The sequence below is a fragment of the Drosophila miranda genome, chromosome XR (assembly GCF_003369915.1).
Source record: "Drosophila miranda strain MSH22 chromosome XR, D.miranda_PacBio2.1, whole genome shotgun sequence".
NCBI classification, from domain to species: domain Eukaryota; kingdom Metazoa; phylum Arthropoda; class Insecta; order Diptera; family Drosophilidae; genus Drosophila; species Drosophila miranda.
In genome coordinates, this window is record NC_046674.1 from 24,933,850 (window position 1) to 24,947,161 (window position 13,312).

Sequence of the window (13,312 nt, forward strand, 5' to 3'; positions counted from 1 at the left end):
GACAACAAACGAAATTTTCGCAAGCAGTGGCAGCTGGCAAAAATATCGTACGGGTATCTACAAAAGAATCATGGCCCATGAGTCATGCGACTGTGACCCAATGAGCAATGTGCACAGCACCCACAATACACAGATACACACACACACACAGAGAGCGATGGCAACACTGCAGTGCACTGGGGAAACTACGTACAAGACAAGCGAAACAATTACAAAGAAATATAATTTGCGCAAATGAAAGAGAAACGAGAACGATCAGTCATTGTAGGGAAATGTTGCCTCAACTTCCCCCAACTGCACCCGACTCGACTCGACTAATCTAATCTAATCAAATCAAATCAATGCTGGTAGGACCGCCCCTCGTATACGGTTACGTTACCGATTCTCTCTGTCTCTCCTGTCCCCCGATACTCGTAGAATGTGCAATCGTAAGCCTATTCAGGCTCTACCAGGCACTTCCTGGCTTACACCAACTGGCCTGATCGATCGATCCAGCGATAAAGAACTCCATAAAGCGGAGAGCAGAAAGAAGAAAGATGAAAGAAAGGTACAAGGCAGGAACAAACAATTGAGCGAGGATTGTAACAAAATCCTAGCCGAAAGATATCGCTGCAACAACAGCAGCAGCACCAACACCAATCTGTTTACTTGAGCAGCTGGAGAGGAGTAGGGGCAGGACAGAGACAGGGATAGGGACAGGGACAGGGACAGGGACAGGGACAGGCGACCCCTGGCAAGACCAAGATGTTTGCACGGTCAACTTTCAACACAATTTGTAGGCTACCTGTAGTTTGCTCATACGGAGGCTGGGTGCGGGTTTCTTGAGAACAGCCACATCCATCCCATCCCATCCAAAGAAGCTGCTGGGCTAACTGGCTGACTGATACGCATCGCCTGGGATGTGTTTGGTTAATCAGCACCTGTCCCAACGACTCAACGGGCGTCGTCGACAGGTACAACAACAGCACAGAGAACAGGGCACAGAGCTCTGCTCTTCTTTGCTTTAATCGCCCGGATTCCAAACATTTTGGGAAAGTTTGAAAGTGCGGTTACAGCATATGGGCCGATCATGCAAAAATATCTGATTCAAGCACAGGCAGACCCAACTGGAACTCCATCTGGAGCTCTGACCGTTCCTAACCAAAGAATAATGAGTAAGCCTCAAATCCCAGATCTCCCTTCGATCTCGATTGCCCAGCCGGTCCCAAGGCAAAAATATAACCAAAACAAATAAGAACTCATCTGGACTATGAGTTACCCTCAACTCATTAAGCTCATAAAATAAAATCTACTCAAACAGAAATTGGTTTTACTCATACTGATTTCATTTGATTGGATGATAATATCCGTATACCTATAGTACATTTAAAATCTCTTATATTGCTCAACCCCATATGATCTAAGTGAATCTAGATTCTAGAATATAGAATATATATTCTTTATTGGAAGTAATAGTTTCTTTTACTTTTTACACAAAATCTACGTAAGCTTATATACCCTTTGCACTGTCCTCGTACGGGTACGGGGTATTAGAAAACCGAAAAAAACCAACTGTTGCGGCAGCTTTTGCTCTCATAAATCAAGAAAAATCAGTAATTTTTTGTTGTCTGCAAATATGTGTGTGTGTGGCTGATCGCTTATATCAAACTGACATTGGCTGAATTAACAATTGATTTCAATAATTTTTTATGATTATTGCATTTTTTCTCGGGCTTCGATGCGAGCAAAGTAGAGCCGATCGCGCAATTCAGCAAACTCATTCGCTCTCTCTCTTTGCTGAGAGAGCGCGAGCACGCAAGCACTCAATGAGCACGCACACAGCAGCAGCGGAGCATCGAGAGAATCGAAGCGAGGCAAGAACTAGAGCGAGCGCTGGGTGCATCGGCAGCGGCGGGGAGCGGGTAAACAAACAAAACTATGCAATGCAAACGCAACGCATAATGGCACAGTGGGATGAATGCCATCGAATGGTGTGCGGTGTGGCAAGGTGTCCTACTGTGTGTGGCAAGGCAGGGTTTGCATACAAAACTAGCCAGATGGAAAGCGGCGGGAAAGAGGAAGTGAGATCAATAGATGGGCAGGTGAACTTTGCTTGGATATACAGAAGGGCACATCAAGTAGATCTAATTTTTCAACAAATAACATTTAACAACGATGGGCAAGAGAGATGAAAGATACAGAAGAAAATACTTTAAAACAAAGAGAACTTTGTGGATATTAGAAAACAGTTTGATGAATATCCAAAAGAAGTATGGCCACACAAGTATATAAAGGAAAGCAGATAAAATCGTGTCAAAATAAATACATATATATATTTTCTATACAAATTATTAAAATTAAAGTAGAATTTAGTTTACTTTTTGAATAAAAAAGTCTTGTTATTTTACTTTTAAGCGATTTGACAGAATATGTATCTGATATCTTTGGGTTTTTATTTAAATTTTGATTCTGTAACTTCTCACTAAGGGGAAATTCATGTATATTTAAATTCGTAAGAATTTTTCAGTTATATGTTAAAACATCTTCATGCTACATATTCAAACTTTCGTATATATTTCATATTTGAATGTAATTATGTATGTATGCATGCATTTTTGTGTATAAGAAACCCATTGCTAATTCGATTATCCTTAAAATTTGCTGTAACCTTGACATTTGTTGAAAATATTCTCTCACTTGCCACCTTACCAGCGTCTGTGCCCCACTGTGCAGCTCAGTGTGTCTCCCCCTGCTGACGGTTTCGTTGAGCGTCAAAGCAGGCAAACAATTCCAAAGATACATTGACACTCGTCACACCGGTTTTACGAGTTTCTCCCGGCTGAATTGAGTTACTTTTCATATTCAGCAGTGGAAATAGAGAGAGAGAGGGAGAGAGAGAGAGCGAGCGGGACTGTGCTCACGGCGAGAAACACTCTCTCAGAGATATCACTCATCCGCCAGATACGAAAATACTCGTACCTTGCAGTCTTCTGGTTTACTGATTACTCTCTCTGCCGTCTGCCGTCTGCCGCCTGCCGTCTGAAGTGCTGATGTGCTCGCTGGCCGCTCCGAGAGCGATCAATTGAAAAACTGACTTCGAGCCGAGCGGACGCGCGTTGTCGGAGTAGAAGAGATCGAAAGAAGAAGCAGCCGCGGCATGAACCAGAATCGAGTGCTTGAAAGTTTTTTTTTGAATGAAATTTATCAAACCTAGACGCTCTATCGCCCCCCACTTGGATTACGGTCAACGCGAGAGCAACAACGAAAAATAGAAAGAAATCAAATGAAAAAATAGAAAAAGGCGAGAAACATAAGAAAATTAAATTAGATAAATCGCCGAGGAAAATTCTGATGTGTTGATGTGAGTGCTGTGCTCGGCCCTCGGAGGCGATTGTGCAAAGATCTATATAAAAATAGAGAAAAGGCAACTTGAAAAATCCCATACAAAATGGGCCACAAATAATCGGGAACCCAAAGACCAAAACACCAAAATCCCCCCACATAACCAGATAATCAACATCCCAGGTTGAGTCACTATCCAAGGGACCCACTACCATCCATCCATCCATTCACACACAATGCTGGCCTCCAGCCACATGCTCTACGTCCTCATCGCCAGCTGCGTGATGCCCATCTTTGGGGCCGCTCTGAGCAAGACGGTTCTGTACCAGGCCCCGGACGAGTGCCGCTGGTCCGGCGGCGGAGAGCACGACATCACCCTGGTGTGCCACCTCCGGACGATCAACTCGGAGCTGGAGAACACCAACTTCAGCGTGATCCAGCCCCACAACACGGTGCGTTTGCGGCTGGAGTGCAACGATGCCCTGTTCTTCCAGAGCAGCCTCAGTCCGGACAGCTTTCGGTCGCTGGTGGAGCTCAGGGACCTCACCATTGAGTACTGCAAGCTGGGCAACCTGACCGACGGCTCCTTCCGGGGTCTGCACGAGCTGCGCAACCTCACAATCCGCACGCACAATGGGGACTGGTCCACCATGTCCCTGGAGATGGCATCCAACAGCTTCGTGGACTTCAGACAGCTGGAGAGGCTGGACCTGAGTCTGAACAACATCTGGCTGATACCCGACGGCATGGTGTGCCCGCTGAAGTCGTTGCAGCACCTGAACGCCTCCTACAACAAGATCCAAGACATCAGCAACTTCTACTTCAGTGCCTCGCTGAGCTCGCGAAAGGCGCGGGTGTGCGGCTCGACGCTGCAGAGCCTCGACCTGAGCGCCAACAAGATGGTCAGCCTGCCGTCGGCCATGTTGTCGGCCCTGGGCCGGCTGACCCACTTGAACATGGCACGCAACAGCATGAGTTTTCTGGCGGACCGAGCCTTCGAGGGTCTCGTCTCGCTGCGTGTTGTGGATCTGTCCGCGAATCGACTGACCTCGCTGCCGCCCGAGCTCTTCTCGGAGACCAAGCAGCTGCAGGAGATCCACCTGAGGAACAATTCGATCAACGTGTTGGCGCCCGGGATCTTTGGGGAGCTGGCCGAGCTGCTGGTTCTCGATTTGGCCAGCAACGAGCTCAACTCGCAGTGGATCAACGCGGCCACATTCGTGGGCTTGAAGCGGCTCATGACGCTGGACCTGTCGGCCAACAAGATCAGCCGCCTGGAGTCGCACATCTTCCGGCCCTTGGCCAGCCTGCAGATCCTCAAGCTGGAGGAGAACTACGTCGATCAGTTGCCGGCGGGCATCTTCGCGGACCTCACCAACCTGCACACACTTATCCTGTCCAACAACCGCATCTCGGTTATCGAGCAGCGTACTTTGCAGGGCCTGAACAACCTGCTGGTGCTCTCCCTGGACTACAACCGCATTAATCGGCTGGACCAGCGATCTTTGATCAACTGCAGCCAGCTGCAGGACCTCCACCTCAATGACAACAAGCTGCAGGCGGTCCCAGAGGCCCTGCTGCATGTGCCGCTGCTCAAGACCCTCGACGTGGGCGAGAACATGATCAGCCAGATCGAGAACACGAGCATCACCCAGTTGGAGAATCTGTACGGCCTGCGCATGACGGAGAACTCTCTGACACACATCCGGCGCGGGGTCTTCGACCGGATGAGCTCTCTGCAGATCCTCAATCTGTCCGGCAACAAACTGAAGACCATCGAGGCGGGCTCGCTGCAGAGAAACACCCAGCTGCAGGCCATCCGGCTGGACGGCAACCAGCTCAAGTCCATTGCAGGCCTCTTCACCGAGCTGCCCAACCTGGTGTGGCTGAACATCTCGGGGAATCGGCTGGAGAAGTTCGACTACTCGCACATACCCATCGGACTGCAGTGGCTGGACGTGCGGGCCAATAGGATCACGCAGCTGGGCAACTACTTCGAGATCGAGAGCGAGCTGAGCCTGAGCACCTTCGACGCCAGCTACAATCTGCTGACGGAGATCACGGCCAGCTCGATCCCAAACAGCGTGGAGGTGCTCTATCTGAACGACAATCAGATCGGCAAGATCCAGCCCTACACGTTCTTCAAGAAGCCCAATCTCACCCGTGTCGATCTCGTGCGCAACAAGCTGACGACACTCGAGCCGAACGCACTGCGGCTCTCGCCGATCGCCGAGGACCGCGAGATACCCGAGTTCTACATCGGCCACAATGCGTACGAGTGCGATTGCAATCTGGATTGGCTGCAGAAGATCAGTCGCGAGTCACGCACCCAGCCACAGCTCATGGACCTCGACCAGATCTACTGCAAGCTGTCCTATGCGCGCGGCGCCACCCATGTCTCCCTCATTGAGGCCAAGTCGAACGACTTCCTATGCAAATACGAGTCGCACTGCTTCGCCCTGTGCCACTGCTGCGACTTCCAGGCCTGCGACTGCAAGATGGAGTGCCCCGACCGCTGCTCCTGCTACCACGACCAGTCGTGGACCTCGAACGTGGTCGACTGCAGTCGCGCCTCCTACGAGCACGCGCTGCCCTCGCACATACCCATGGACGCCACGCAGCTGTACCTGGACGGGAACAACTTCAAGGAGCTGCAGAGCCACGCCTTCATCGGCCGCAAGCGCCTCAAGGTTCTGCATCTCAACCACTCGCGGATCGAGATCCTGCACAATCGCACATTCTACGGGCTCCTGGAACTGGAGGTCCTGCAGCTGCAGAGCAACCAGCTGAAGGTGCTCAATGGCAACGAGTTCCAGGGCCTGGACAACCTCCAGGAGCTCTACTTGCAGCACAACGCGATTGCCACCATAGACACGCTCACATTCACGCATCTGTACCATCTGAAGATCCTGAGGCTGGACCACAATGCCATCGGCTCCTTCGCCGTGTGGAACTTCCTGCCCAGCTACCTCAACGAGCTGCACCTGGCCGGCAATCACTGGAGCTGCAACTGCGAGTTCATCGACAAGCTGCGGGATTACATAAGCCGGCACGACTACGTTGTGGACCGTCCGAAGCTGCGCTGCGAGTCAGGCGGGAACAGCTCCCAGCAGATGGCCATATACGCCAGCACGGACTCCGCCCTGCCCGTCGTGCAGTGCAGCCAGACCCTGCCCCTGGGGCTGGACAACAGCTACAACTTTGCCGAGCAGGCGGGCGGGGAGGGCGGAGCCCTGTCCGGCAACATGACGTCCACGAAGATGATACTTAACCAGCCGCCCAAGCAGGACTACATCCCCATTCTGGTGGCCATTCTGACGGCCTTCATCTTCATCATGATCTGCACCCTGCTGGTGTTCATCTTCCGCCAGGAGATGCGCGTCTGGTGCCACTCGCGGTTCGGGGTGCGGCTCTTCTACAACGGCCAGAAGGATGTGGACAAAAACGAGCGCGAGAAGCTCTTCGACGCCTTCATCTCGTACTCCTCCAAGGACGAGCTGTTCGTCAACGAGGAGCTGGCCCCAATGCTGGAAACGGGTGAGCACCGCTACAAACTCTGTCTGCACCAGCGGGACTTCCCCGTGGGCGGCTACCTGCCCGAAACCATTGTTCAGGCCATCGACAGCAGCCGGCGCACCATCATGGTCGTCAGCGAGAACTTCATCAAGTCTGAGTGGTGCCGCTTCGAGTTCAAGTCCGCCCATCAGTCGGTTCTGCGAGATCGCCGCCGCCGCCTGATTGTCATTGTGCTTGGGGAGGTGCCCCAGAAGGAGCTGGACCCCGATCTGCGCCTGTATCTGAAGACCAACACCTATCTGCAGTGGGGCGACAAGCTCTTCTGGCAGAAGCTGCGCTTCGCCCTGCCAGACGTCTCATCCGCCGCACAGCGCTCCGTTGCAGGACAGTCCTGCCACGTGCCCATCAACCATGCTGCCTACCATCATCACCACCATGTGCACCAGCAGGCCCTTCCGCTGCCCCTGCCCCATCCCCATCCCCATTCCGGCCACCATCATCATCAGCAGCAGCAGCAGCAGCAACAGCAGCAGCAGCAGTTTATGCTTCCGCCTCCCCCCCAGCAGCCGGGCAGCTTTCGCCGCCAGCCGTCGATCCATCAGCAGCAGCAGCAGCAGCAACAGCAGCAGCAGCATCAACAGCAGCAGCAGCAGCAGGCAGCCTTGCTGATGGGCGGAGTGCAGGTGGGTGGACCTGCCCCACCACAGATGATCCCCCTGGCGGGTGGAATCCAGCAGCAGAGTCTGCCGCTGCCACCAACGCAGCCCACGCCGGCTTCGCGCAATCTGCACATGTGAGTGGGTGAGAGATGGAGAGAGATAGAGATGAACGGAGAAAAATAGCTGAAATAACTGGAGATGAAGCGAGAGTTGTGTAGAGAATAGTCCTACTCGAACCACGTCTAACACCGGGCTTAATTTATGTCTTTTTTTTAATGTAATTTCGAGCCACAGAAATCAGGAAAGGTACTGAAAGATACTCCTTTGAGTTGGAAAAGTGATTGTGGCGAAGCATTAGAATGGCCCCACCTCACAGACAGATCTGTATTAAAACTGGTTAAAATTGTACTGTGGAGTGGAGTTACAGCAGGTCTGAAATGAAATGGGAATTGCATTCAATATGCAAATGGTAGCGTTTAGCGATAAAAGCCTAGTTACCGGCTGGAATAGAAAAGTAAGAGAAAATTGAGTGCGGAGAGAGCAGGAGCAGCAGGAGCAGCAGCAGCAGCAGCAAGAGTGCAACAGCAACATGCAACAGCTATAACAACAACAAAAGACAACAGTAAAATACCAAGTCTCTCTGAGGCACCCGTTCCCGTCCCCGTCCCCGTCCCCTTTCCCGTTCCCAATCCCAGAGCCAATTGTTGTTCTCTGGCCCTGTTCGGTTCTCGGTTCTTGGTTCTGTGCTGTTTTCTTACGGCCAGCTATTTTCAGTTTCCTGGCTCGTAGCTAGATTCAGAAAATTGATGTTGCATGCAGCACAAGCACACCAGCAAAAACTAGAACCACAACAACAACAACAACAACCAGTCAGTCAGCAGTAGGAACAAAAGCAGCCACACAGCTACACAGCCGCATAGCCAATACCCAAAAGTATTTCTCTCCGTTTCTGTGTGTTTCCCTTAGCCTTCTCCTTTATTTTGTTCCGTCTTCTCCGTTTTCCATTTTCTCTGTTTGCAACGCTCGCTGCTTAGTTCATCTTAACTGCTGCATTTTGCCATAACAAGCTCAACGTGTGTAGAAAATATCCATGCATCTGTAGTTGCAATGCTACGAGGGCCTGTATCTGTATCTGTATCTGTACCTGTCCGTCTCAGAGTCGCAGAGTCTCAGAGTCTCCGAGTGTGTAGCGGAGAAAATAGGCAACGCAAAACATCAGAGAATTCATGTCTGGCCAAAAGAAATTGTAACAAAAGCAGGGCCAGGGCCAGGGCCAGAGTCAGAGCCAGGGCCAGGGCAGCCAGTTCTCCCAGACATCAGACATCAGAGGACACACAGAACAGAAAAGAGCAGAAAAGAACAGACCAGACCAGACCAGACCAGACCAGGCCAAGACCGTCTAGAAACAGTTGTTATTCCTCTCGTAGGTGCCCCGGCAGCTGGCTTGAAATTGGGTTTTTTTTTTTTGGGCCGCAATTACATGTGCTAATCAATGACAGGGAAAGGAGAGGCAGCAATGCAACAAATTTCAGTACGTGGGATACAGATAAAGATACACAATTGTTTGGGGATAAGAATCAGAAACAAGTGTGGAGAGTAGAAGCGTGTATTCCCTTAGAACAGAGCTCCTCCTCCCGCCCACTCAATCTCCATCTCCCCTTAAAAGCTCTTCAGGTCACGCAATGTCTAGATTTGATTAGAAATCAAAGAGCAGTTTTTTCTCCATGCTAGTCAAAGATTTTAAAGAAGAAGCTGTGCGCACTCGTAGTCACAAAGTCGAATCCAAGCTAGAATTTGCTGGAGGAAAACCTCAATTTGTGACCTTGCTGGGAGAAGAAGTTGTTCTCCAATCTGTTTCCCAGAAAGAAAGAACGAAAAAAAGAAAGAACCAAAAACCGAGTGGGTGGAGAGAGATCAGCACGTGTGCTGTTTTGGCCCCCAAAGTTGTGCCGGAGCCAACATCAGAGATAGCCACGAAGGAGGGGAAAAAGAAGGAAAAAACACTACAGAACCGAATGGAAGCGATTAAAATCTACCTTGTTTGCCGTTGTTTGTTACGCCTGTTTCCTGTTCACTCTCTCTCCATATCCATCCACCTACAACTATCTCTGATTCCACTCCAATTGAAAACTGCATTCCAAAAACAAAAAAAAACAAAAACCAGAAAACTAGTTAACACAGCAGCAGCAACAACAACAGTAAAAACACTCTCTAGAAGGATTCACATTCGGTTTAGAGCTTAAAATCTAAAATTGTACATACTAGACCTTACTTGTTTAATCATTGTGATATTATTTTTTTTTGTTTTAGCCCTAAGCTCTAATTTATATTATGCGAATACCATTTTCCTACCAATCTACATTTGTATGTATTGTATGTATATTTAAAGGAAACTTATCCTCATTAGATAGTCTAGATCTAGTTGATAACCGAAACGAGAATGAAATGAAAGAGAAATCGAATCCGAATCCATATCTATATCCACCCCGCCTACAAAAAATACAGCCATATTAATTCTATTAAATTGAGAAATTATTGTACATATATACAAAATGACAAAAAAAAAAAATAAACGGACTGTATGAAGAAAAAAAAAAATAGAAATAAAAATAAAAACGAACAAACATAGGTCGACTGATTACATGTGTACTATATATAAATATGCATAAGTTTTAAGTACGATTTACTCGCCTATTGTTGTTAATACTTTAACTATCCAGAAAACAGACAAATGTATGTATTTTTTTAGTAATTTTATGTTTTTTTTTTTTTTGTTAGTTTATAGCTAAAATATGAATTGGAAAATTAAAACTGATACAAATATATAAATGACAAAAAATTGATAATTAATTCGACTCTTTTTATTCACTCAACCGCATTCCTCATCGTCTGCCGAATATTTGTTATTGTTATCAATGTTTTTTTAGTATGCTGCTGATAAGCCACAAACTACGAGTACCTTGCCCTTGCCTTGACATTTAATACAGCCAGGGATTGGCGTCTGGCTTGGACTGGCCCTCGTTCTGCTTATGTCAGGGCGGAGTGGTGTTCTATTACGTGCCGCGAGCAAATTTGCAACATAAGTAATGCTCTGCCGGGGCTCCGAGCGGGGGCTGAAGTGACGGAAAATCTTTGGTGGTAACGGGTATCGAGAATCGGAGATAAGTCTGTTTTATTTACTCGATTCCTTGGGAAAGTGTATTGTGTTCAAGCAGAGATTTCTACGCCTGAAAAGTGTTCAGCCTACCCTCGCCACACGCACGCGGAGCAAAGGCAAACCCATCCATCCATCCATCCATCCCACGATTGCTCCATTTGAATTAATTTTAAGCACAAATAAACCCTCTCCACTCCACTCCATCCACTCCAACGACCGAACGACTTCATATTTTGCCAGCCTAAGATGCGACAATATCTTCCCATGCATATTTTATAGATACATATAGCAATCGTATCTCTCTTTTGGTATCGTTTACGAGTATTTCTGGTGGTGTTGTTGTTGTTATTCTGGTGAACGAGAGGAGAGGAGAGCAGAGCCCAGAGCGATATACTACTATACGTGTACAATATTTCGCTGATTCGGCTGGCCGGCCGACTGAGAAACACTTCAGCTCGAAATGAATGAATAATTTTTATGATCAATTAAATGCGCAATAAAATTGATGGGGGCCCTACCAAAACATAAATTCACATTGCTTAAATTAGCAAATTTTACAATCAATCATTAGCGAACCAACGAGCTAGCCAACAGCCTTTGATGTGCAACGGCCTGGCAGAGACAGAGAGAGAGAGAGGGGAGAGTATCTTGTAGACAGTATCTACCACCAGAGAAGAAGTTCAAGCTCGGGCTAAACCTTTTTCAATATTTTCGTTTTTTCTTGGTTCGATTCTTAACGGTTCGGGAAGGAAATTGGGAAGGCTTTGCGCAAAAAGAAAGAAACACGTCAAATATAAAAAACTTTTCCTTGCTTTTACTTTCTCTTGGTATCCATTGGCCCTACTCTTGGCCTGCTGTCCTTTTTTTATTCCCCCCATCCTCCCCCTTTTTTTGTATTTTATCAATTTTGCCTGTGGGATTTGTTATAAAGTAACGGAAGAGTTAAGGCGGTGGTGGTGGTGGGAAGACGTTGAGAGCCGGGGCAGACTTTGGCAATCCACGAGGCAAACTTTCAATTGAATTTGTATACACTATCTGAGGGTATTCCTATGTTGTTGACCAGCTGGTTGCCACACTAAAAAGGAGCATTACCGATCCTTAGTGGAAACCGCTCGATCAGAACAGTATGTATAAGAAACCACTCACAGGAAGTCCTTGTAAAGACATTTGGACATTAGTGATATGGTAACCGATAGAAGCGGCTGCTTGAGGAGAGTGGCTCCCGAATCAGTCATCCTTTATTGTTTTTTTTATTTTTGTTCTGCTTCAGTGCGGTTAGGGAAAGTTTAGAGGCCTTCTTTTGCAGGGTGGGCGGGGTAAGCCTTCTGTTTTGGGAGGGCTGCGCGAGGCCAAACAAAGCCAAGGAATCGGCATAAATATTTCGGGTTACAAGTCAGTTTAGTGTCGAAAAACGGCCTTTTATTTATAGATTGCCGTGCCACGGACTGTAATCTGCCAGAACTTTCGCAAACATGCATAGGCCTTGCCAGGTTTTTCCAGGGGTGCGGAGCTGGATTACCTGTCTAGGGCAATTATAATTTAATTTTAAAAATTTCAGAATTTATTTCTGATTTATTAATACTTACAGATTTGATTTTACCAATAAATAAATCTGTAAAAAGGGGCAACTTTATCGCAAAAATGATGCCTTGTTTTAGGCGAACCGTTTTACCAACTGAACCGCTCCTGCGCTGCCTGCGCCTTCCAGTCACACCGAAAGAAAACCTTCATCAAATTTTCTCCGACTGCAGCTTAGAACTTTTTATTCGCCCTGTCTTGCAGTGTTTCTTAGCTCCTGGGCTCAAAGTCAAATCAAAGTACTTTGCCCCATCTAGGGCTCGGTGCTAATGCCTAAACCATCAGTCTGAACTTTTTACCATCTATCAAAGGGATACTCGGAAGGGAAAGTGAAAGGAGGTGTTGGAGAGACGGAGACCTTGCCAAAATAAAAATCAATCGGAGAATTATAAATCAGCCACAGCAGCGGCACACTCGGCACAAAAATACGTATTGTATATGTATTTTCGATGTGCATCTTGGCAGGCCGTCAATTAGGCAGCCCCCCCATCATTGCACCCACCAATTGCCTCATTAGACTCCAAACGAATCGGGAGTCATGAGAGTCACGGAGGAGAATGGCATCCAATAGTCCGGCATGGCCCGCTCGGGCTGTGTATAAATAAATATGCTTTTATTGGAAGACGACTACAACTGTTTGCAATAAAAGCAACATTTTTCTTAATTTCCATTTCTTGCTAATTTACCAGCCATAAATTGCCCGCCCGTCTACCGTATACCCCGTGGGCAGGGGCACACTAGGGGTGGCGGCGGTGGTGGTGGTGCAGAGAGGTGCTGAGGGGCAGATTACTGAACCGAACCGAACCGAACCGAACCGTACAAAGAGCAGAACCGATCGACGGTAGACACATAAAATTGACTACAAATTATTGCACATTGTCAAAACAACATTGGTTTGCAATTTTCGCGCTTCAACGCAGATGCAAAGAGATAGTCACCAGGTAGTAGGATCAACTCTGGGAAAGAGTATTCCGGAGCCACGAGTACTTACGGCTTGCCATGGACTGAAATGAGTTTGAAATGGGAATGGATCGTAGTTAGAGGAGTTGTGTCGATCATTCGTATCATTCCCAGACGTGAA

The 13,312-nt window shown here is 47.9% G+C and overlaps 1 protein-coding gene across 1 annotated transcript; it reads left to right on the forward strand.

Moving 5' to 3' along the window:
• Positions 1-3,046: 3,046 nt before the first annotated feature.
• On the forward strand, positions 3,047-10,065 carry LOC108152432 (toll-like receptor Tollo). Its single transcript, XM_033386817.1, has one exon. It carries the CDS (start codon positions 3,558-3,560, stop codon positions 7,632-7,634), a length of 4,077 nt encoding a protein of 1,358 aa, XP_033242708.1. The 5' UTR covers positions 3,047-3,557; the 3' UTR covers positions 7,635-10,065.
• Positions 10,066-13,312: the final 3,247 nt, after the last annotated feature.